Below are 26,126 nucleotides of genomic sequence, written 5' to 3'. Positions count from 1 at the left end.
CCAAATCAATATTGATTCTATGTAGATGTGCATGCATGTGTGCAGAGGTTAGAGGTCAGGTCGAGTCACAGCTTTTAATATCTGGGCCAATTTTATACTTGAGAAATATTCATATTCCCACTAACTTCTCAAGCTACCCTCGATGGCGAAAATTGATTTCAACTGCAAGCTAATTTATTAATACAAATATTTTACTCTCACACGCGTGCAGCAAAGCATTAAAAATTCGAGAATATATTTAAATAAAAAGCGAAATTTACATTTCGTATACGTAATTAATTTTATTCATGGAAACATTTGTGACATGTGCAAAGAAAAGCGACGCCAAGTACATCATTTAGTTATTTCGTCTTTTAATAATCTTCTTAAAACTAAATTTATATTTAAACATATCTAGCATATACATATATATATATATATATATCTAACTGTACAATGGAATTGCCCAAAATTAACAGCTGGAATTTTGGCTACTTTATTTTTTTGGCACAAAATTGACTAAAAATACAAATTTTGGTTTTTACTGCCGTATGAAAATATTTACAATGAGCTTGCAAAATGCTACAAGTTTACATGTGAGTGAGAGGGGGAGAGAGGGAGAGAGAGAGAGGGAGGAAAGGAGCGGGAGAGAGTAATGCACTTTTCAAGCACTTTTGTTGTCAAGACAAAAATGCACAAAGTACCACAAAAAAATAGGTAATAGAACAACAATATTTATTTCTTATGCCTTTTGCTTGGTCGAAAATATAAAAATTACTTCGTTTTACATTTACAAGCTGGGCTAAGGATAAGTATCGTAGCAGGATGCGTGTGTGTGTGTGTGTGTGTGTGTGTGTGTGTGTGTGTGTATATGGGAAAAATGGGTCACGCAGTGCCCAGACAAGCAATAACACTTGACGCACGTTCGGTCCGAACGGAACGTGCCCCAGACGCAGCCACTCAGGTGGTTTAGCAAAAAAAAAAAAATAAATAAAAAAATACCAAAAACTAGACAAAACTATCCTGACGTGTTAAATTCAATTTCAACATTGTCGACGGCAAGGTCCTTGTTGTCCTTCTGCTGCTGCTCGCTTGAGCCTCGGGCGTCTGGTTGCTGCTGCTAAATGCTGATCCATTGGCCACGCCCACGCCCACATCGACGCCCAACAGCAGCTGCTCCCGCTGATGTGCTTGGAGCAATTGTCGCGCCAGATGCGAAATGTCGCCGCTGTAGCCAACGCTCAGATCCAACTGGCCAGAGCTGGACGAGCGTCCGGCATTTGCGGGCGCTGCCGCTGCGAGGGATTGTCGCAGCAGATCCGGTAGATGCCATTGCTCCAGCAACTCGGCGCCCAGCTGATGCGAGTCCTGGACAAGTCGTGTCAGCGTATAGAGTATCGCCTTAATGCTGCGCCGCTGGGCATCGCATTCGGCACGTGAGTCGTAGGTCTTGTAGAATTCCGTTTGGTAAACGGACGTGATGAAATTTATGATGATGCCATTGGCCAAGTGGCTGTGGCACTTCTTGTTCAGCGACATGTTGTGCAGCATCCCAACGATTTGTTCCTGTGTGTGTGTGTACAACGATAAAAGGACACAAAAAATGTTGATGAGCAACAAAAAATAAAGCAAATGAAAAAGAGGGAAAATGCTCACAAGCAGCGGACAGTCAATCTGCCAGTGTGTGAGGTGCTAGTGTGTGTGTGTGTGTGTGTTGGGTGTATTTGCTGAGCCAAAGTCAAATGAAAAATCGTGGCCAAGATTGTGAAAAAATTGCTTTGCAAATGCACAAATAAATTTTACGAGCTACAAGCAATGCTTTCAATAAAATTGCTCACGACCAGGGCTGAACAATCGCTGAATGGAACTAGTGTAAACAGCTAGTTCGAAATATTGCTTCAATTTATTCCCAAATTTGATGTTAAAGCTGTCTGAGAATACAAAGTGATTATCATAGGGATACTATTACCAAAGGAAATGAATCCAAATGACATCGACAATGCGAAATGGAACCAGTGCAATCAGAATTGGAACGAAACGAAAGCTGGAATGTAACAGATTCGGAAAATGAACTGAAAAGGAGCTGAAATGGAACCAGGGGCGGAATCACAGTTTGAAATAGTTCCAGTTTGCCAGCTTTAATTAACTATGTTGAAAGACGCAATGGACTTTAATAATATCCAAGCTCAATATAAGGAATGCAGGTGAACGCATGAGATGTTCACATACTAGTTCACACACTAGTTCCACAGCGCAAGTACTTTGAAATTTCCCAGAAAGAACCAGTAGTTCACATACTAGTTCCACAAGAATATATTTCTAGTTTAAGTAATAAGGAACGACTTGCCCAGGACTTGATGGATACCTGTTCCCAGAACGAACCAGCAGTTCACACACTAGTTCCACACTCAGCATATTTGCCTGCCAGCCCTGTCGCCCTTTAGGCAAATAGCTACTTACATAAAGAAATACGCTGATGCCGCTGCCCTGATGCTCAAGCGTTGAAATCAGCTTGAAGATGGCCTCGTTCGACATGATGGAGTAGTGCGAGGTGACCTCCATGCGGCTGAGATTGTTGAGTGCTGCGGCGCACAGCAGCAGCGTCTGCTCGCAGCAGTCCGGCTGCAGCAGAGCGGCGAGCCCGGCAACCAAAGTCTCGGCGCAGTCCCTTAGCCCGGCCACACGATGTTCGGGTCCATGCCAGCTGGCCGTGATCTGGGCGAGCAGCGAAACGGCCTCGCGTCGTTCGATGGCGCCGCGCTCCTGGCTGCTGCCGCCGCCCGGCTGCAATATGTCGCGGACAATCTCGATGCCGCCGCAGGTGCCCAGCTGGGCGATGGCTTGCGGGGCACAGCAGAGCGTGGCCAGAGCGCGCAGGGCCAAAGCGCGCACCGAGCTCAGCTTGTGATCGAGAACGATGAGCAGCAAAGCACGCACCGCCTCGTTCTGGACAAAGGCGTCCGCCAGCGAGCCGAAGCCATCGTAATCGATGTTCATCAGCGTGGCCAGCATATTGATATTGGCGCGCAGCAGCAGATCGCAGCGGCTCTGCTCGATGGCCAGCACCAGGATGCGGGCGAGCCGCTCAAAGATCAGCCGCAGCGTGATCAGCGTATGCCGCCTGAGCAACTGCACATCGTCCAGCAGCGACTCCAGATTGATATAGTGCTGCCTTTCCAGCGAATAGCGCGTATCCCTGCCCACCGTGCGTATCTGCTCCAGATGCTGCTCATAGCGCCGTCGCTCCACGCGCGCATCATTGAAGAAGATGCTGCGACGCTCCAGCACGCTGGTGAACTCCTCCAGATGCAGCAGCAGCTGTGTGGCGCCCGCCAGCGCCTCCGGCAGCGTTGTGGTCTGTGTGCCGCTCAGGACGCGCTCGCAGCGCTCGAAGTGCGATTGCAATTGGAGCGCCTGCTGTTGCAGCTGGCGCATCAGCTTGGCCACAGCGCTGGTCGTGATCGTGTAGTTCTTGTATGCCTCCTGGGCAATCGACTTGTGCTGCAGCATACACATGACCTCCGGCTCACAGTTCCAGCGCTGCTCCGAGCGCCAGCTGTGCGCCGCCTGCAGCTGAGCTGCCGGCTTCGATTTCGACTTGGGCTTGGGTTTGCCGCGCGCCTTGGGCGTGCTGGTGCTGGCCGTGAAGCGACTGCGCAGCGGCGAGAGCGGCTCCTCCTCCTCCTCATGCTGCTGTTCCATGCCAAAGGTGACCGTTTCGTTGTTGTAGGGCGGCGGCGCCTCGCCCAAGTACACGGTCTCGTTGTTGTAGGGTGGCGGCGGCGTTATGGGCGTCTCCCCATCGCTGGCCGAGTGTTCCTCCTCGGCCGCCAGCTTGGCGGCTTTGCGCGCCAGGCGCTTGCGTCGTCGCACCGCAGGGCGCGGCGGCGTGGCCGGATTGATAGTCAACTGCTTATCTTCGTCGAGCTGCAGGCTATCCAGTTGCACAAACAGGCGACTATGACTCACCTCCAGCTCTAGCTGCTCCAGATCCCCATCCCCATCCGCAGATGTCTGTTGGCTCGTCTGCAGGCCGCTAAAGGATATGCGACGCGTCACGCTGACCAGCGGCGAGTAGAAGGACGAGTTGCCCACGCGGCGTATGACAGTGGGCGGCGTGGCCACCGAACGCAACGATGTGGGCGAGGCACTGGGAGTGCCGCCATCCGTGGCAGCCGCAGCTGTTGCCGTCTGGCTATTGTGATGCTCCTCGTTGTCCGAGAAGCCCGAGTCCTGCGGGTGCAACAAACAAAAGCAAGCAAACATTTTGATATTAACGCAAAGATAAGGTTAATTGGCGGAAGTGTTGTGAAATGCATATGGAACGAGGTGGAATGGAACGGGCAACACAAAATAACGAAATTTATGCTAATCATAAATTATTATTAAAAAGGGAAACAAATAGTAGCTTTAATCCAAATGTAACTGTCAAAAAGGAACGTTGGAATGAAACAAGAAAAGTAAGAAACGTGATATAGTAGAAGAAAGAAGCAGATATGGAGAATATTTTAGTTGAAACGTTGGAATGAAATATAATTCAAATGATGTCATTTCAGCGTTCCGGCAGTTTAGTGGCTTAGCTCATGATAAAAAGGGAATGAAACACGAAATTCTATAAAAATTAAGCAATAAATTGAAAAAATGAAACAGGAACATTGGAATGAAACATCACTTGAGTTTCTTTGGTGAAAAGGAGGGAATAGAATGGTATATAACACAAAATCTGATAAAAAAGGAAACAATAAATTGTGCAAATGACACAGGAACATTGGAATGGAACATCAGCTAAGTTTTTTAGTGGCAAGAATTACCACAAAATGGTGCAAATAAGTTAAAGAAATGAATTAACAAGGGAATGGGATGAAATATAACACGAATTTCGTTAAATATTAAGCAGTAAATCGTCGAAAGCAAACAGAACATTGGAATGGAACCTCTTTTGAGTTAAATTAAAAAGGAATAAAAGGAAATAGAACACGCTTCGTTTATGAAATTGGGAACACGCGCGCTTAATCTGCATTTTGAGGGTCTGCTGAAATATATAAGTACATATATTTTGATAACGCACCTGACTGCGCAGACTGCCGGGACTGTCGTGCTTGTGCCAGGACATCTTAGAGCTGTTCTGCTCATCGTCCACCTCCTGTATGCTGGACAAATTTCCAGCCTGTTGGCCCAGATGCCGCTGCAGAGCGCTGTCCAGCGATGCGGGCTGCTGCTGCTGCGACTCCGACTGTGAATGTGCCAGCTGCTGGTTGCCGACTTTGTAATTGTAATGCGAGTAGAGGCCGCCGCTGGTGAAGCTGCTGATGTTGCTGCTGCTGCCCGTCTGCTGTTGGCTATCGGAGCCCCACCAGACCTTGCTGTAGCTGCGCTGAAAAGACATGCCTGCCGCACAGATAACGAGAGAGAGAGAGGGAGAAGAGAGAGAGAGAAAAGTTGATTATCATGCAAATCAGTTGTGTGTCAATCATTTAATAATAAATTGCCGCATTTTGCTGAACCGCTTTAAATTCATTAAATTTAATGCAATTGACGCCCGCTTCATTTACTTTCAACACGCCTCCCCTCGAGGCGAAAACCCGCTTGGCATTGGCATTGCCGCATTGGCCAAATGTCAACAACTTTGCCAATGGCCCGAAAAAGTTTTAAACCAAACACGCACAAGGTAAATAAGGTCTGGACCAGACACACACACACACACAGAGAGAGAGAGAAATGCACACACACATATATATATTAATATCCGTTACAGAAAAAATTAAATTTCCGCCCAGCGACACAAATCATTATTTTAATCAATATACTACGTCTGACTTTGGGGCTCTGGGGCTTTTGGGCGCCACTGAAGTTCGGGCAGCTTCGTTGTTTGTTTGTGCGTTTGCTCAACTAACTGACCTGAACGAGATGTCAGTTAACACAATTCAAGAACAAGCTGTGGCACAGACAAAAAAATAGCACAGATGAGCGCGTGTTCGAGCACGAATTGCGTGCGTGTTCGTATGGAAAGCTGGTTTGAAATATTACAAATTAAATATTACAATTAATAAGCAAGTAAGAGGTTCTAGTCGGGAGCTCCCGACTAGGGGATACCTGAACCTATTCTATTTTAGAAGTCAAGTTTGGTGACTCTAGCTCTTATTATTTACCAAAATTGCCCAAAAAACAGGATATCGATATCGATTTTTATCGATTGCTTGGAAACGGAGTAAGTTATCGATAATCGGAAACAAACTCGATCTGCGCAGGAGCCAGGAGCATATTCATCTAAAATTTCTGTAACTCTTATAGGTTCTGAGATCCTTGCGTTCATACATACGGGCGGACGGACGGACGGACAGACAGACGGACATCGCTAGATCGACTGAGCTATTTATACTGATCAAGAATATATATACTTTATGGGGTCGGAGTTGCTTCCTTCTGCATGTTACATACATTTGGCTTTCGCACAAATACAATATACCCTTATACCCATTTTTAATGGGTTCAGGGTATAAAAAGCCAAACTTCGTGAAAATCGGATGAGATTTGGCCGAGATATGGGGGTGGTAAATTTTGACCCATGTCTATATACGCATCTTGGGGTAAGATTTGGACATGAATTTCGATTAAGAATCGATGTTCAGATTTGAATGCCAGATTAATCTAGAGGGAAAACCATGAAGAAAAAGCCAAACTTCGTGAAAATCGGGTGAGATTTGGCCGAGATATGGGGGTGGTAAATTTTGACCCATGTCTATATACGAATCTTGGGGTAAGATTTGGACATGAATTTCGACCAAAAAATCGGTGTCGAGATTTGAATGCCACATTAATCTAGAGGAAAAACCATGAAGAAAAAGCCAAACTTCGTGAAAATCGGGTGAGATTTGGCCGAGATATGGGGGTGGTAAATTTTGACCCATGTCTATATACGAATCTTGGGGTAAGATTTGGACATGAATTTCGACCAAAAAATCGGTGTCGAGATTTGAATGCCACATTAATCTAGAGGGAAACCCATGAAGAAAACGCCAAACTTCGTGAAAATCGGATGAGATTTGGCCGAGATATGGGGGTGGTAAATTTTGACCCATGTCTATATAGGGTAAGATTTGGACATGAATTTCGACTAAAAAATCGGTGTTCAGATTTGAATGCCAGATTAATCTAGAGGGAAAACCATGAAGAAAAAGCCAAACTTCGTGAAAATCGGATGAGATTTGACCGAGTTATGGGGGTGGTAAATTTTGACCCATGTCTATATACGAATCTTGGGGTAAGATTTGGACATGCATTTCGACCAAAAAATCGGTGTCGAGATTTGAATGCCACATTAATCTAGAGGGAAAACCATGAAGAAAAAGCCAAACTTCGTGAAAATCGGATGAGATTTGGCCGAGATATGGGGGTGGTAAATTTTGACCCATGTCTATATACGAATCTTGGGGTAAGATTTGGACATGAATTTCGACTAAAAAATCGGTGTTCAGATTTGAATGCCAGATTAATCTAGAGGGAAAACCATGAAGAAAAAGCCAAACTTCGTGGAAATCGGATGAGATTTGACCGAGTTATGGGGGTGGTAAATTTTGACCCATGTCTATATACGAATCTTGGGGTAAGATTTGGACATGCATTTCGACCAAAACATCGGTGTCGAGATTTGAATGTCACATTAATCTAGAGGGAAAACCATGAAGAAAAAGCCAAACTTCGTGAAAATCGGATGAGATTTGGCCGAGATATGGGGGTGGTAAATTTTGACCCATGTATATATACGAATCTTGGGGTAAGATTTGGACATGAATTTCGACTAAAAAATCGGTGTTCAGATTTGAATGCCAGATTAATCTAGAGGGAAAACCATGAAGAAAAAGTAAAACTTCGTGAAAATCGGATGAGATTTGGCCGAGATATGGGGGTGGTAAATTTTGACCCATGTCTATATACGAATCTTGGGGTAAGATTTGGACATGAATTTCGACTAAAAAATCGGTGTTCAGATTTGAATGCCAGATTAATCTAGAGGGAAAACCATGAAGAAAAAGCCAAACTTCGTGGAAATCGGATAAGATTTGACCGAGTTATGGGGGTGGTAAATTTTGACCCATGTCTATATACGAATCTTGGGGTAAGATTTGGACATGCATTTCGACCAAAAAATCGGTGTCGAGATTTGAATGCCACATTAATCTAGAGGGAAAACCATGAAGAAAAAGCCAAACTTCGTGAAAATCGGATGAGATTTGGCCGAGATATGGGGGTGGTAAATTTTGACCCATGTCTATATACGAATCTTGGGGTAAGATTTGGACATGAATTTCGACTAAAAAATCGGTGTTCAGATTTGAATGCCAGATTAATCTAGAGGGAAAACCATGAAGAAAAAGCCAAACTTCGTGGAAATCGGATGAGATTTGACCGAGTTATGGGGGTGGTAAATTTTGACCCATGTCTATATACGAATCTTGGGGTAAGATTTGGACATGCATTTCGACCAAAAAATCGGTGTCGAGATTTGAATGCCAGATTAATCTAGAGGGAAAACCATGAAGAAAAAGCCAAACTTCGTGGAAATCGGATGAGATTTGACCGAGTTATGGGGGTGGTAAATTTTGACCCATGTCTATATACGAATCTTGGGGTAAGATTTGGACATGAATTTCGACTAAAAAATCGGTGTTCAGATTTGAATGCCAGATTAATCTAGAGGGAAAACCATGAAGAAAAAGCCAAACTTCGTGGAAATCGGATGAGATTTGACCGAGTTATGGGGGTGGTAAATTTTGACCCATGTCTATATACGAATCTTGGGGTAAGATTTGGACATGCATTTCGACCAAAACATCGGTGTCGAGATTTGAATGCCACATTAATCTAGAGGGAAAACCATGAAGAAAAAGCCAAACTTCGTGAAAATCGGATGAGATTTGGCCGAGATATGGGGGTGGTAAATTTTGACCCATGTATATACACGAATCTTGGGGTAAGATTTGGACATGAATTTCGACTAAAAAATCGGTGTTCAGATTTGAATGCCAGATTAATCTAGAGGGAAAACCATGAAGAAAAAGCCACACTTCGTGAAAATCGGATGAGATTTGGCCGAGATATGGGGGTGGTAAATTTTGACCCATGTCTATATACGAATCTTGGGGTAAGATTTGGACATGAATTTCGACTAAAAAATCGGTGTTCAGATTTGAATGCCAGATTAATCTAGTGGGAAAACCATGAAGAAAAGGCCACACTTCGTGAAAATCGGATGAGATTTGACCGAGTTATGGGGTGGTAATTTTTGACCCATGTCTATATACGAATCTTGGGGTAAGATTTGGACATGAATTTCGACTAATATATATATCACACACGCAGCCAGTCAGTCTGGTATGTTGTAGTAAAAACAATTTTCTTATTAAGAAAACAGCATTTGGTCACACTTTGTGTTTATTTTATACCTCTTCATGTCGTGCTCGTGCTTAGTATATATATTAAGCACGCAGCCAGCTCTATACAGAACATTTGTCTAAGGTTTTAGTTTAGAGTTTTCCGAGGGTGAAAGGAGTGGGGAGGGGGGTGTTTCAGAAACAGGCTTAATGCACAGTTGCTGTTATCAAAATGGCATTTGACATATGGCAGACATAATTAGGCGAAAGGACCACAGGACCAACAGATACCCAACTCGGCCGGCCCCGCTGCCGCCTACAGTCTGTCCAAATGTAGTACATATATAATTGTGTTATAATTTCAAAGTAATTGATGTGATGCCAAATTGTGGCCAGGTATTTATGCAGATTTTACAGCCCAAATGACTCTTTGCCAGACCGAAACCAGTTGCCGGGCCGGACTTGGCCCGGCCAGCAGCTGTTTGTGCCCGAGCTGTAAATGCAAATGCAAATGTTAGCCAAAAGCATTTACGCTATATTATGCAAATGAAATAAAGTAATTATGGCCCGCACATTTGTGCATAGCGAGTGTTTTTGTACATTTTTTGGGGTTTATGCGACTCGCAAATAATTTTGCGGCTTCGCCGCGTTGACAGCAAATATCTCTCTCTTTGGGTAGTGTATTCGAATAGTTTGGCTACTGTTTGCGGCTTTCGCCTGTTCAAGCATATTTATGCATGTTTTAGCCTGGTTAAATGCTTTTTTGTTATTGTTTTTACGGTTTTTAGCATAATTACAATGTAACAAACATTTGTGTCTGGCGGCAATTGCCACCAAATTGCATTTTCTGACTCTGGCAAAAAGTATGCAAACATTTTCGCTCATCTTCTTCCTCTTCTTTTTTTTTTTTTGGCACTTGCGTAAATATTTACAGTGTATATTTCAGCAAAATACATTTAATATTTGGCCAAAGTAAAACCTTTGAGCGCAAATTTAATGCAAATTTCGTATTCCGTATTCTGTGTAAATATTCATAAATAAAATGACCAAACTGGATGCACTCGAAACAATAAAAACAATCACAATATATGAAGAAAAGCAAAATGAATTAATAAAAGTAAATGTTTTGCTCGAGCAGCTCGTTCGAATTCAAATAATATTTTGAATATGCATTATTTGCAATAAAAGTTACAAATATTTCAAAACAGAACAAAGAAAAATATCAACAGTAAATTATAAATAAATATATCTAAAGATATTTTATCAAGCAAGTTGAAAAAAATGCAGAATGTAAGAAAAAAAACAATTTTTTTAGTTTGAACTGGCGACCTCTCCCAATATGAATTCTTGTTGCCTTTATTTTTGTAATTAATATCAATCTAAATAAACATATTTAAAAATTAAAAATATGTTTTTGTAATTAATAACAATCCAAATGAACATATTTAATTATTAAAAGTGTTGCTGAATTTGAACTGGCGACCTCTCCAAACATATCAATTTGTTGCTTTCTTTTTGTGTTCTACAACAAATTAAATGAACAAATAACATTTGGTATTGTTGCATTTCTTGTGTGTCTGCTAACAAATTAAAGCAATCAAATTATTACTGAATTTGAACTGGCGACCGCTCGCTTGCTAGTCCGACGCTCAGACATGTTCTTAAAGCACACTTTTTTTATGCCTTTTCATGGTATTTTCTTACAGTGCAACATTGGCTGAATATCTGCACTGGCCCTATACCCATTGAAAATGTCTAAAGAGGGTATATTGATTTTGTGCAAATGTATGTAACAGGCAGATGGAAGCATCTGTTCAGCATCAATAGTCGAGTCGATCTAGCCCTGTCTGTCTGTCTAGTTGGAAGTGTGTGCAGGGTATTGCCCAGTCGTGCACTCCCGTCTAGAGCACTCTCAATTGTTTTTATTTAATCTATGAAATGCCATTAAATCATAGTTTGCATTAGTTATGCACAGAATAAATAGCATTGATATTTGTTTAGCATTTAACAAAGGTTTTGCAAGCCGATTAATTTCATTGTTTGAGCTTTAAACATTTATTGAAATTCTATAAAAAAAAAAAACAAAAGCAAATTTATTTGGATTTTCAGGGTATGACTCTTTTTTTTTCATTCAAAAAGCCGATTCGATAAAAAACGATTCGTCGGCTAATTAATGAAGAGCTTTACAAGTTAAGCGTTGCTCGTCGAGCAGGGCATACGGTGTTCAAGGGGGGAGTGGATCGGGAGGAGGGTACTTTGCTGAGTTGCGCTCAGGTTCGGCTTGCGCAATAAATATGGCGCGATTGCCACAACGCTTGCAGCAGGGCGATAAAAATTAACGGTACTTAATACCAATATGGAAAATCATTAAGTGATTTATAGACGCACACGCAGCAGCAGGGGGAGAGAGAGGGAGAGGGGGAGAGCGGGAGGAGAGCTTAATACAAATGAGTGAGCAGGAAGAATATATCTGAGGAGGGGCGATTAATATTTGTCAGCGCTCTTAAAGCACTTTCAGGATACAAAAGCCAGCAAAAACAAAGGCTGCTGCAGTCGAATATGCCCGACTTGGAGATACCCTGCACACTCTTTGAACAAGCGAAAATGCAGCAAAGATACTTGATCTGTCAAGATTGACTAAAAAGAGGATTTCGATATCGATTGTTTGGAAACATGGTCAAGTTATCGATTATCGAAAAGAAACTCGAACTGCGCGAGCATTAGAAAGACATACTTTCAAGATATCAAGTCTCAGCTTTTATAGATTCTGAGATGCTTGAGTTCAGATAGACGGCAGGACAGATGCATAGACGTAAGGATGGACATATGGATGGGCATAACGAATATACCCGTTTCACATATTTTCAATGGGTACAGGGTATAAAAAAACAAAAAGTTTTTACGCACGTGAAAATATAATAAATGAAGAGTGTTATTGTCCGGCTACGACCGGGGATTACGCACATAATATCCGACTTTTATGAGGCCAAAGAAAAAAAAAGAAAAAGTCTGATTGAGATATTTTTACCAGACTAGTTTCCTCATAGAGCCTGGCAATGGAAAAAGTTCTACAAAAAAAAAAAACGTAAAAAATTAAATTGTATCGAAAATACTTAATGTAATCTACTTTGAGCTTATTTCAAGAGCACTTTGCGACTTAAGTTTATTTAAATAACATTTTTTTGGCAATGTTTTCTGAACGAAAGAAAGCCTTCGGGCTTATATCGAATCTTATTCCAAATCTTGCTCCAATTCCTTTTTTTTTGTTAATAGTTTTATTTATTTATTATTGATAAACATATAGATATTTACAGTTAAGCATCCTAGAATACAGTTAAACGCATTTCATAATACAAATACAGAGTTAAACAATGTCAAATTTGCGGCTAAACAAAAAGCATTTTCTACGAATTTCCAAACAATATTTCCCCATAATACAAACGCAATAATATCATCAAGAAATACGAGGGAAATTGGAAAAACAATATATATATAGAGAACACAAATAAAAGTGAAAAGAAAAAATAATTGTAAATTTTAATAAACGAAAAAGAAAATGGGCGAAAATCTTTTCTCGTTTCGATGCGCTGGGAGCGAATCCTGTTGTAACACCTGTGTGTGTATGTCTGTGTATGTCTATGTGTGTGTGTGTGTCTGTGTGTGCGTGTGTGTGTGGGGGCAGTCAATTAACAAACGCGCCACATAAATTTTAATATCGAATACACATATTCGTTTTTGGTATTTGTTTAATCAAGATAAACGAGCGTCGCGCCTGCCACACGAAGCACACAGGGTGGTCGACTGGGTCGAGTGGTGGGGAGGGGGGGAGTTTAAGTGAAAGCCAGCACCAATGTGTGGATATGGAGTATATATATATATATATGGATTTGTGTATATGCTATTCGGGCGCCGCTTTGAGCATCAGCGTGGACGTGTAGCTGTGCGCCTGGATTTGTTTTGTTTTGTTTGTGGCATGCAACACGCTGCCCGGCTTGCCATTTGCGAGTGGCTCCGTCTCCGGCTCCGGCTCCAGCTCTAGCTCTAGCACCTGCAGCTCCGTCTGCTCCTTCTTCTGTTCGACATAACCGACCGTGGTCACCTGCACCGTGGTCTTGGTCAGGTGCAGAGCGCGCTGCAGCGAGGCTGCGCGATTGTCGCTCGTACTGCCCAGCGCGAGTCCGTTGCGCTGATCCGGCTGCAGCTGGAGGCGAGCCTGACCCGCATTGGACTCCTCGTCGTCGCTGTAGTCGCTGGTCAGGGCGCTGCTGCTGCGCATCGAACTGTCGTAGGAGTAGGGCGACTGCAGGCGCGGCTGCGGCAACATGTGCCCGTGACTCTGGCGCTGCTGCAGCGTTGTGGTCGAGGCACCGGCGGTGATGTCCTCCTCGGAGATGTCATCGAAGGCGGGCGGCGGTGTCGACATGCCCGACAGCATGTTCAATGCAACGGGACGTGCCGCTCCACTTCCGCTGTTGGCGGGCGTGGCCGGAGCCAGGGGCGTGCGGGTGAGCGGGCTGCGCAGCTGGGTGGCGGATGTCTTGCGCTTGGATGGGGAATGTTTGAGCGGAAATGTGGGCGTCTTCTTGAACACCTGCTTGGCCATCGCGTCCTGGAAGCGCTTCGCATAGAACGAGGGCCGGCACACGGACACCGTATCGCCATTATACAATATGCTTTTGAATGTGTGCTCCAGTTTCTTCTCCAGCCGATACGACTGCAGGATGTCGATGATGCCAATGTAGAGCATCAGACGTTCGTCGTTCTCCGAGCGCGCTGGTATGCCGCCCTTGGGCTCGTCCACGCCCTCCTCGAGCGTTGCATCCAGATCGGCGGTAATCGATTCCATGGCCGTGGAATGTGCCACCAGACGCTGACGATTCATGCTGCGCGTGCGATTCAGTCCCGCCGCCGAGGTGCCCGGTATGGAAGCGTAAGAGGAGACCGGCTGCAGCTGATTCACCTGATCCGCCTCGGGCGCATCATCGTCCGTGGCGAGAGGTGCCACATTGCCGGCTCCGCTGCCGCCCTCGCGTCGCTGCAGCTTGGCGCGCGCGTTACGGATGCGCTCCTCGCGCTTCTCCTTGGCGGCAATGTCCAGATTGTGTATGCCCACCAGCAGGGAATAGTCCATGATCTGGAAACTCTCGAGCACCATGCAATCCCGCTTGATGGTGTTCATCAGCGCCGTATAGGTGTCCGCCTCCAGGAAAATGCCATTCGGATGATGCTCGGCAAAGTCGAGATCCTTGAAGGTGGGACTCGCCTTCTGGCGCTCCGCCTTGGAGGCCTTGCGCCTAAACGTTGAACCCTTCAGATCGTATTTGGCGTGCATCTTAATGTCCGACGGCAGCAGATTGTTCATCGCCACCAGACGCACATTCTTCGAGTTGTAGTGGAAGCAGTAAAGGCCAAAGAACTTGGGCAGCAAAGTGCGCGGATTCTGGGAGAGATTCATATAGTAGCCGGGCAGCAGTTTCTGCAGGAATTCGCACTCTTTCTTCTGCACCGTCTTGATGATGAACTCGTCGTCGTCGGTCAGATAGAATATGGAGCCCGAGGCGCCCGGATTGGACAGCTCGCGCATCGGGGACGCACACATCGACATGAGAAAGTCATCCGGTTCGATGTGAAACAAATCGCGGAAATAACGAAAAGCTATCGGTGCATAAACCTTGAACCGGAAGTCGCTGTAGTGATGCGCCGGCGTCAGGGAGGAGCCATCCGGCGGAAAGGCAATCGTTTCCATTTCCCAGAAATCGTTCATCAACAGATCCCGCTTCGGCTTATTGGCCAGGCTGCCGACCGTATGCTGTATGCCCAGCTGTATGGAGCCCATTATCTGTTTCGACTGGATCTTCTTGTAGGTGACCTCGCCGCCCTCGGCGACCCGCCGATGCCCGATCTTCTTCTCGTGCCGGCCGCCGGTAGTCGAGGGATTCCTGGAAACACTCGCATCCGGTGCCATCGAGCCATCGCTATACACCTTGGGCAGCTGTGTGGCCGCAATATAGTTCTGCTCCTGCTGCACCAAGGCCAGCGAGTCCAGCCCTCCGTGCGCCGCTGCCGCCTCCTTGAACAGTTGCCGCGAGGTGCCGGCCAGCGGCGTCTGGTGGGGCATGGTCGGCGTGCTGGGCGGCAATGCGGGCAGCACCTGCTGCTGCACCTGTTCATGAATTGAATTGCCCGAGCTGCTCGACGGCAAACGCTGAGCCGGACTGTTGCTGCTGTTGTTGTTGTTGTTGTTGTTGTTGGGGGTCAGGAGGAGCGGCTGCAGCTGCTCCAGTTGCTCCTCCGTGTGATCGGCTTGATCCTTGCTGCTGGTGTGCTGCTTGTCGAGGGGCTGCAGCTCCAGCTGGATGTGTGTCTCCATTTTGCTGTGGTAAATTATATTTTGATTAGAGTGGCGGCAAGCTACAAATGTGGCCAATGGCAATGACTCTCAAACTGTAAAAGGCAATGCGCTCCCAACTGTGCAGCTCAACTGTCGCGTGTGTGTGTGTGTGTGTGTGCGCGCGCGTGTGTGTGGATGATTAAGCTCGGATGTGGGCTAAAAAAATATATGTGTCACGTTTGCAATTGCACAATAAAAACCCAAGTACAGTGCGCACTCGCTGCAAGCAACTCCGGGTCGAACGAATGCGCAACAATTATCTCGCAATATTTTAATCAAGTTATTTACGCTTTTTTCTAACTTTCTGCAAAGCCTATATATTTTTAATTTTTTTTAGTTATTTTTGTTGTTTTTCTTAAAAAATAAATTGCATTAATTTTTGCAAATTATATTTTATTGAAAAACAATTTATTATTTTTTTGAGGCAAATTTAATTTATTTTCCACATTTTATATTTCATATAAACTGCATTCATTTTTTATTTTTTTTTTTTTATTAACTTTTTTTAGTATGTTTTAGGAAAATGAAATTTGTTTTAAATTTTTTATGTATTTTTTTAGAATTTTTCAAAATATATTTTATTGAAATATATTTTATTTTAATTTTACAAATTAAATTTATTTTAAATATTTTATGAATTTTTTTCCCCAAATTAAGTTGAATTTTTATAATTGATTTTTTATATAAATAACATTTTTTTTTTTTTTTGCCAAAATATATTTTGTCGAAAAATAATAATATATATAAAATTTATATAAATTCTATTTTTTATATATATATATTTTTTTTGTTTCAATAATTTCCCCTTGACTACAAATGCTTTTCAATTGCATTTATTTTTATTTATTTATAAAGCAGCTGCATTCGTCATAGCGTGCGTGCACTGTACATACATTGAAATTAATAAATAAAATACGCTGCAGTTGAACGCACAAAGCTGCATTCGATTTTCTACTCTGTTTTGCTCGATTCTCTTCTTTTATTTCTTGGGATTTTGTTTCCCACTTGACTTACTCAGCGGCAGCTGGCTCGCCCCCCTCCCCCATCCCCGGCTTATCCCTGCCACGCCCAACACCTAATACGTTCCTTATCTTTGTTTACACAATGTGCAAAAGCAACAACAACAACAACAACAACGAAAACAATTGCAAACAATTTTATCGCACGCACACAGCAAATATGATGAGTGCAGTGCTTGTAAAACTGTGTGCGCGACTGTGTGGCTCTGTTACGGTTAACAGCTAAGCGCGCAGTGCAATTCAAACTGTAATTCGCACTGGCATTTGCCATTGGAATTTGATGGAAATGTTTGCAATACACAATTCAATTGAAATGATAGCAAAAAGCCATTTAGACAATTGTCTGCGGCTAAAAAAAAAACATTTAAATATATATATTTTGATTTTGAAATGGAAAGCAAATATGCACAAAAATAAACTTTTACGTTTATTTATTTTTGTACTTTTGTCACACACGCTCAACAATTATGTATATTTGGCATTCAACAAAAAAAACATAACGGAAAGTTTTTTCCGTATTATATATATCATTTTTGCTGAATGAATATATGTATGCATATATATATATATATATATATATGTTGTGGGCGTTAATTTAAGCAGCGGCTGTCATTTATCTTATCAGAAAAAGCCGAATGGGAACGTCACAAAAAGTCTATTAAATAAAATCGTAAATTATTGCAAAACAGGTTAAGTAATAGTTAACAGAGCGCACAGTTAACAGACTTTGACGCTTAACAGTTGCGCTTAACAGTCATGGAAAATATTACATTACAATTGTTTTGCTGTATTTGTTGTTGCTTTGTTTTACACAACTCACATACACACACATACAATTTTTGAGCTTGCAATTAAACGCGTTGCCTTTCAGTTTTTTTTTTCTTGCCATTTGAATAAATTTATTAGCGTACTTACACACAAAAATGCTCTGGGGGAAACGCCGCCGCCAAAGGTCAAACGCACGCACACAACAACACAACGTTTTCGTATAAAGCGTGCCTGTGTACGAGTGTGTGTGTGAGTGAGCAACAAGTCGCTGTTGCTGCGCTTGTGTTGGTAGTGAGTGGTCTCGTCTAGCGCTCCAGCTCGTCTGCTGAGCGCTGCGAATTCTTTGATTCTGCTTCTCTCTTTTAATTCACGCACACACACAAATGCAGCTCTGCTGCTGCGCTGCTTTTAGCTCTTGTGCCTCTGCGCGATCAGTGAGGAGAGCGTTCTTTTTGTTTTCTGTTCTGTTTTCTGTTATTGCTTCTTCTTCGCCGTTTCGTTTTGTTGTAGTTGGCGTTGTTCTTGCTGCAGCTTCGCTGTTTGCTGTTAGATTTCCAGTTGATAAATTGCTTTCATAATTTACAAAAATCCAACAACAATTTCAATGACTGACTGTCTGGCAGTGTCTGTGTGAGTGTGTGCGTCTCTCTCTCTCTGTGTGTGTGTCTGATGACGTCGGCGCAGCGGCAAACAGCAAATTTCTTTTATGTTTCGCGTAGCAGCGACTGCGGCAGCCGCATGACGACCCCGAACGTCTCGCGCAGCCCCTAAAAAAAATATGAAACTCACTCGCGCACGCACATATACAACAACAACAACAACAATTTTTTAGGCACTCGATTGATATTGAAAACAAAGTGAAATCTCTTCGATTTTCCGTTTCTCTTTTTATTTGTATTTCAGTTTTCTGTAGAAGCGCCGCAGCTCAGCTGGCCAAGTCATACGCGCAGTGTGAGTCAACTTCGTAGAATGAAGTGTTGCGCTGTGTCGAGTGTTGGTTAGCTTATGCGTTAGAGCAGTGCAGCTAGCTGTGCGCGCGACAGAGTCAACAGGCTAGGCTACGCCGTCAAGTGCTGTAAAATGTGCCAGCAAACAGTGTTGCGCTACATAAACAACTGCTGGCGCCATCTAACTGTCGGCGTCAAATAACGATCAACAGGCCTGTCGAGGCGCACGTTAATTTTTTGAAAATTACCGAAAATCTAATTAAAATATATATACACACATATATCCAGATATGTTTGTGCGTGTATGTATGTGTGTAACAAACGGTAGCTAAAAGCATTTTGCTTAGTGCGGCTTAACTAATTAGATTAGGCCTGCCACAAAGTGTGCCCTGAAGCCTGCCAAGCAACATTTTGTGGTGTTCATTTACAGCAACAATTTAATGCGCCTCATTAGCAGCGACTGCGGCCGCAATTTTCAATTGATTAAGAAGAAGAACAACAAATGGGGAACCAACAATCGATATTTGTGGCCAGTGATGAGTAATTTTAATAGAGGCTCATTAAAAATACAACAAAACACGAAAGAAAAACGGCTCATTACAATTGCCCAGCAGCTCAGTTGGGGAACAACAATTGCCACGCCCCCGCCTCTGGCACTCCCTTGACATTACACGTTTTGTGTATTAACAATTGAAGGTGGCTACGACCAGTGTTTAAAAGCGTTCAAATTTATGCACATTCCGAATCGCTGAGCTGTCAATGGAGCAGGGGCAGGGGAAGTGTAGGGTGGGGTGGGTGAGGGGGGGACTTTACTTTTCCGTGTGATTAAAGAAAATTTCATCTATTTTGTTGGCTCCGCTTTGTTTAATTAGCGAATCGCTGGGCAAATGTGTCGACAAATCAAATTCATATGCAAATTACAAATCTTAATAAAGTTGTTTTGCTATTATTAAATGCCCCCCCTCCCCCCTCCCCCTAACGTTCGCCCCCTTTAAACAGGTTTTGAGTTATCATCGTTTTAGGGTATCGGATTCCATACCCGGCTAGATTCTCGTTATGTGCTGCGCGAGCCTAATCAATTGCGCTTGAGGAATGCAAATCAAACATATTTATGATTTATAGACTATCAAATACCCTGTAGTTTGATGATAACTAGCAATCGGAACTTTAGGTTTTGTTCTACAAGTGAAAAACCTGACAATTTCGCGCGCAGGCGTGGAAAATTTGTGGAATTCTTGAACATCTCGCGTTCTTTTCGCATCTACTGCGTCTACAGTGTGTACCTTTACAGGGTATACGGCTCATAACTTATGCAACATGTGTCGCAAAAGAAGCGGCCCCAGTTAACGGCACTTTTCCTATAAGCCAAACACAATACCAAACACAATCGAGGCCTCAGACCAAAGACGTCTTCACATGTTGCTTGAATTTTTATAACACGCTGTTAACAAAAGCGATTCCCGATTAATTACGAATGTGTTGAATAAATTCTCGTAATATTCGTATTTAAAGTTGCGTTGCGTTCGTCGCACCCAAATGAAAGGCCCCATAATTATTTATGGAACTTTGAATGCGAGCATTACGAGAAAAAAATAAAATACACGGTTTCTTTTCTTTAATTTTTAAATAAGCTGATGGACGAACGAGCAGAATGCATTTAATGAAAATCATGAGAGAGAAAAACTTTTGCTCAATGCAAACCGATTTAAAGGGAATTAATAAGAATTTTTGGGCACAAATTTCGCTATTGATTTGCCTTCAATTTATTTGACAGTGTTGTAAAAGTATCGAAATGGTAGTAGGAGAAGTCTTCGAGCTCATAAAATGTATGTGTGTCTTTGATCAAGGTGAGCTGTTCAAGTTTTTATAATCCAATATCAATAAGTCGCACAGTTTTACCAAAATCGATAAATATCGATATCCCCTAATCGATAAATACCATTAGAGAGCTGATTAAGTCTTTATATTCGAATTATCGATAAGTCGCAACGTTCTACCGAAATCGCTAAATATCGTTGTTAGAGTATAATAATCGACTTTTCGATAAGTTACACAGGTTTACTGAATTAGAAACATATCGATAAGTGAGAGCTGATCAAGTTTTCATAATAAAAGTATCGATAAGTCGTACAGTTGTATCGAGTTATTACGATGTTTGAAAGCTGATCAAGTGCTTAAATCAAGTTGCACAGTTTAACTGAAATCGATACATATCGCTAAGTAAGAGCTGATCAAGTGTTTATAATCAAAATATCGACAAGTGGCACAGCTGTTAATAAATTCGATACATATCGACAAGTGAGAGCTGATCAAGTTCCTACTAATTCGCTAAATAATGATATTTGAGAGCTGATCAATTCATATTAATCGAATTATCGATAAGTCATATCGATAAGTGAGATCTTGTCAAGTTCTTACAATCGAATTATCAAAAACTCACGCAGTCTTATCGAAATATTTGAGAGCTGATCACGTGATATTAATCGAATTCTCGATAAGTCGCACAGCTGTGCCGAAATCGATAAATATCGATTGACTTCTTGATTTGACTTTGAGTACAATGAATGCCCACTTGAAGACCTCAAAATATCATAAACATCGAACTATAGCCGACAGATTAAAGCTAATATTCCAAATATTTGATTGAAAGAAAATATTATGTCAGCTGCGTTTGCTCTGCTTCTAACAGGGTATCTCTAGTCGAGCTTTGAGCACACTTTTCTTTCAACTGCCTTGATAATTATTGTTGTTTTTTTGTTGATCATAATTTATTATCGATTGCATGCCAGAACGAAGTTTGAGACAGTTCCGACTGGATTTTTGCAGCAGCTCAGATCGGATTTACTTAATTAATCGCCAGGTCAATTTATGAAGCCGCAGCAGCTTTTAATAGTTTTGACATTAAGTGGCAAATGATAAATAAAATAATACAAAAAGTGCAAAGGCAAAGGAAATAAATCGAATAAATGCGAAAAAGCGCAATAAATTTAAATCGCTGCGTTAAGCATTTGCCATTTGTCGGTTCCGTTTGTTGTTGCTGCCAAAACCGTTTCGCTTTTCATAATTGTTATTATTATTTATATAATTATTATTATTAATATTATGATTGAGCCCGCCTTGCAGCTGTTGCACTGATTATAATGCAAATTATTTATTTCTCCTTTTTTTTTGCTCCGTTTTTTACATTTTTTTATGCGAATCGCATAATTAATTGTTGTCATTCAAGTGACAAACAATTAAATAATAAATCAGTTTTTAAATAATTGCGCAATTATGTTAAATGGACACGCGGTCACAATTCCAGCGAGTGGGCGAAAGGAAAACTCCCTCGAGTTAAACACTTGACTCTGTGAACCGCTCGACCCCAACATATTTTTTTTGCGCTCTAGAAATTCAATTCAAACTGTGATTCATATGAAAGAGCGTGTTTGGGCAAGTTTAAATACTCTGCACTAATTTACTAAGCTCTCTTTTAGCTGGGAGTTGAACCAGCATGCGGAAAGTCGCTGGTTCAAATGATGCAGAATTGTTCAATTTGAATCGATTTAACTTTTATTGATTCATATGAAAAAGCATGTTTGGGCAAGTTTAAATACTCTGCACCAATTTACTAAGCTATCTTTTAGCTGGGAGTTGAACCAGCATGCGGAAAGTCGCTGGTTCAAATGATGCAGAATTGTTCAAATTGAATCTATTTAGCTTTTATTCACACAGAAAAGACAATTATAGTGCATAAATTTGTAGGAAAACCCTATTAGTAGGGCACAAGTAGAGTATTTGAAAAACTAACGAAAAGTCGCTGGTTCAAATTTCACAGAAATTAGCAATTCGTAAACTATTTAGTTTGATTTGCACCGAGAATAAAAGCAATGACATCACGTCGTATTGCCTTACGAAACCTAATAGCCCCCACCCAAACGTAGGGTATACGAAAAAGTAATAAGTAAAATGGGAAATTGAATTACTCTTTTTTTTAATTGCAAAAACACATTTGTAACAATAAACTAATGTAATGCAACAATAACAATTGCCAAATGGCCGTTAAATAGAATTTTACCAAATTTATGACACACACACAAAGCACAAAGCCCAACACTGGCACTGGCGCACACTCAATGCACATTACTCAACACTGGAGCGACAAGCGGCCAAACAGAAGGCTCCTATTACAATTGTCAGCCATTGTTCAAGTTAGTTATGAACACTTGGCCAAATGTTAAGGCCAAAGCATTGTTAAAAGTAGAAATCAGCCCCCCCCCCCCCCCCCCCCACATCTCTCTCTTACCATCTCCCCCCTCTTCGCCGACGAGCCCTCCCCTTTGGCTGGTCAAGCATTCGCGCCATTTAGGGGCATCGCGTTGGCATTTTCAATGGAAATTTAATGAATTCGCCGCGAATCAAACATTAATTCTCTATAATTATCCACAATCGAGAATCGAGATCGGAATTCGCTTTGTGGAGCGCCGAACTAACGGTAGCTAATGCTCTCTCGACAACATTGTCATTGATATCGGATCCGTTCGGATCTGAACGGATCGGATCGAATCGGATCGGATCTTGGCCAAATGTGAATGTCGCTCCGCACAGTTGACTGAACTTGCGACAGGTTTTCCATTTCCACGCCGTCTTCTGTGTGCGTTCTGTGTGGCATGCCACTTGCTGTCGCCGCCTTCTAATCAAGTCAAATAACGCCCTGACATGGTCAGTTACCGCAACAGCAGCAGCAGCATCTACTCTTTAGCAGCAATCAGTGGGAATCGCGTGTGGCATGCCACATGCCGCATGCTGCCAGCTCAGCTGCTGCACAACCAACTTAATCAAAGTATCAACAATTGCAATTCATTTCGCGCCGATAACAACAAATTGTTTATCAATTGCGATAACTCAAAATTATTCACGACTTTCAAATTGATCAATTGCCAAATGCTCATTAAAGCGCTTTGCGAGGGTTCTTCATAAAAAAGTCTTTTATTTAAGTCTTAATACTCGCGAAATTACAGAGTAAAAATTCGAACAATATATGTATAAAAATTCGTATTAATTTTAAAGAAAAATTCATTTACAAAAAGAAAATCCAAGTTAAAATCATTTTGGAATAAACTTTAAGCGAAAATATTGTTTCTAGCTTGATAGATCTCTATCTCTCTCTTTCTCTTTCTCTCTTCCTCTCTCCCTCTCTCTCTCTTTCTCTCTCTCCCTCTCTCTTTCTCTCTCTCCCTCTTTCTCTCTCTCTTTCTCTATCTCTCTCCCTCTCGCTCTCTTTCTCTCTCTCTATCTCTCTCTCTCTCTCTTTCTCTCTCTCTCTCTCTCTTTCTCTCTCTTCTCTTATTTCTATCTATACCTCCATTCCTGTCTCTATCTCCATATCTATTTCTTTCTTATTATCTGTCTCTATCTCTTTCCCTATTATATTATTATAGACGAAATCTAGATAACTTAAAATTAAATTAAATCGTTCACAAAAAGTTATTTCTCGGCGAAATCGGGCTGGATTTGACAATGTTATGATAGTTTGAAATGTCTATCCCAGATCCTATGGATTGCCCTTAGATCGTTCTAGGATAACGAAGTTTACATGAATGTAGACTTCAATTAAATTGTAGAATTTATCTACTTAAACCCGAAATTAATCTAGAAGCAAACTCATAAATAACAAGCTATTCCTTTTGAAAATCGGTTAAGCTTGAACAGAGTTATGATAGTTTAAGACTATTTAGGATAGTCTAGGGAAGGGCTTAATTTTTTCAGAGTAATTTCGACAAAGTATTCTCCTTGCAAACTGAAATGTAGAATCATTCTGGAGATTCAAGCGTTATTCCTCAACAAAATTGGTTTAGTTTGGCTCAAGCTCTGTCAGCTTAAAGTCTGGAATATGGCCAGACATCTGTTTTCGGGAAGATTACATTTTACATAGTATCCAAACTTCTGTCATCGGCGGCTGTATATGGTTTATATATATAGTTTGCACATGCTGCTTAAATCCATTCGGGCTTCCTCATTACGCCAAAACATCTCCATAATAAGTAATGCCCATTTTGGCTTAGTCAACTTTTTTTCGAAAACCCATTTTGTGGCAGCTTCTGACGGCTACTCATGATCGGAGAGGGCAGAGTGCAGTGCGTTGGAATGGAGGGGGGGGATCACATATGTATATCTGCCAGGCTATTCCCGACGCCTTGTTTCTCAGAGCTGCGTATGACTCATGGGATCTACGGCACGATATAAGCCTCACAGAGAACATAAAATTATAATAATAAAAAAAATATCTATTGAAAAGGCAAACAAAGCGCGCAACAACATGACGATGCCTGACTCATAAACGGGGCGGTGGGTGGTGGGTGGTGGGCGTGGCACAGCGGGTGCTCAGCTCCTCAGCATAGCTTGTAATTAGAGAGGTGGGTGGGGAGGGGGGGGGGGGGCAACTGTTTTAATGAGGGGCGTCTAAATGGAAGGTACATTAAATGTTTTTATTTTCATTGATAAGCTACACAAATATGAATTTTACGCGTAAACCCAAGCACTTGCTTATTGGGGTCAGGCATAAGCGTAAAATTGTCATAAATATGTGTACAGTAAACACTTCGATGACGGACAAGGGAACTGAGTAGATGATATTTAAAAAAAGTAAGTTATTTTTGCGCGCTTCAAATATGATTTGTACTTACAAATTAACCAACAATAAAACTAGATACAATCTACAAATTATGATTTCGTTTTCCAACACTGTTTTCTTTGAATGCAGCATTTACCGCTATATTAGCTCGCACTGTACACTGCACTCATTTGGCTGGCAAACTTACCGTTATTGTTGTTGTCGGTTATCGATAAACAAAGTCGAGGTAATCCCAAGTTTATATTGCCGTTGATACGGTGGGAAATATGTATTTCAAGCACGTGTCATACGTATATTGTACATAAACACACAAAACACAATGAACAGTAGTGCGAGAGGGGGCGGCGGGTGTTGGGAATGGGGGACACCCGCAAAAATATATGTATATATATTGTAAATAGTTTTACACTGGAGTAACGGTAAACGGCGAACACACGAAAAGACGTAAAACCGGGTGAATGAATTGTTGTTGTGAATGAAACGCGACGATCGCTGCGTTTGCGTCTGCGTTGTTCGAACGTTTGCGGCCGAATGACTGTGCCGAGGCGTCAACGTTGCTAACAGACAGCGCTGCCGTGTGAAAGAGCGTAAGCCACTGAGAGAGAACCAGCAGAAGAGAGAGCGAGAGAGAGAGAGAGCGAGAGAGCACACGCGCTATCAGCCTAAGCGCAGCTGCTGCTGCGCCCAGTCTGCGGCTGCCTCTGACTCGGGCTCTGCGTTATTGTTGTTGCTGCGCTTACTGTTCTTGCTGTTGTTGTTGTTGTTGTTGTTGCTGCTGCTCTTTCAGCTGTTGTTGTTGTTGCTTGCTTATTCATATTGTACACAAAGTTCGCATAATGCAGCGCATTGTTCGCCCCATTGCTTGTTGTAGTTGTTCGTGGTGGTTTCTGGTTCTGCCGCAGCCGCTGCTGCTGCCGCTGCTGCTGCCGCTGCTGCTGCTGCTGCTTTCTTGCTGTGTTTCTTATCACACGCTCTGCCGTGACGTATTGCACAGCTGTGTGCGCGCTCACCTAAACCGGTAGCAAATGTGCACAGAAC

General features: G+C 42.3%; 2 protein-coding genes across 2 annotated transcripts; both read right to left on the bottom strand.

The window, feature by feature from the left end:
* Positions 1-306: 306 nt before the first annotated feature.
* LOC115762077 lies at positions 307-25,542 on the bottom strand. Its single transcript, XM_030704169.1, has 4 exons — positions 25,276-25,542; positions 5,048-5,367; positions 2,440-4,212; positions 307-1,545 (listed from the first exon to the last, which is right to left on the bottom strand). The coding sequence occupies exons 2-4, from the start codon at positions 5,363-5,365 to the stop codon at positions 988-990; spliced, it is 2,649 nt and encodes an 882-aa protein (XP_030560029.1). The 5' UTR covers positions 5,366-5,367; positions 25,276-25,542; the 3' UTR covers positions 307-987.
* LOC115762078 (phosphatidylinositol 4-phosphate 5-kinase type-1 alpha) lies at positions 13,170-18,511 on the bottom strand. Its single transcript, XM_030704170.1, has 2 exons — positions 17,676-18,511; positions 13,170-15,724 (listed from the first exon to the last, which is right to left on the bottom strand). Exon 2 carries the CDS (start codon positions 15,718-15,720, stop codon positions 13,249-13,251), a length of 2,472 nt encoding a protein of 823 aa, XP_030560030.1. The 5' UTR covers positions 15,721-15,724; positions 17,676-18,511; the 3' UTR covers positions 13,170-13,248.
* Positions 25,543-26,126: the final 584 nt, after the last annotated feature.

This window comes from Drosophila novamexicana, unplaced genomic scaffold (assembly GCF_003285875.2).
Source record: "Drosophila novamexicana strain 15010-1031.04,08,12 unplaced genomic scaffold, DnovRS2.1 tig00000564-arrow-pilon, whole genome shotgun sequence".
In the NCBI taxonomy this organism is placed as follows: domain Eukaryota; kingdom Metazoa; phylum Arthropoda; class Insecta; order Diptera; family Drosophilidae; genus Drosophila; species Drosophila novamexicana.
This window is presented reverse-complemented; position numbering and strand designations above follow the sequence as displayed.

What these genes read in the sequence shown, in the direction of transcription:
- LOC115762078 (XM_030704170.1), bottom strand. Translation starts at nt 15,720, where the DNA reads ATGGAGACACACATCCAGCTGGAGCTGCAGCCCCTCGACAAGCAGCAC.
- LOC115762077 (XM_030704169.1), bottom strand. Translation starts at nt 5,365, where the DNA reads ATGTCTTTTCAGCGCAGCTACAGCAAGGTCTGGTGGGGCTCCGATAGC. An exon ending in CCGGCAGTCTGCGCAGTCAG is followed by an intron (nt 4,213 to 5,047) that starts GTGCGTTATCAA and finishes TTGCACCCGCAG; the next exon opens with GACTCGGGCTTCTCGGACAA. An exon ending in GCATCAGCGTATTTCTTTAT is followed by an intron (nt 1,546 to 2,439) that starts GTAAGTAGCTAT and finishes ACACACACACAG; the next exon opens with GAACAAATCGTTGGGATGCT.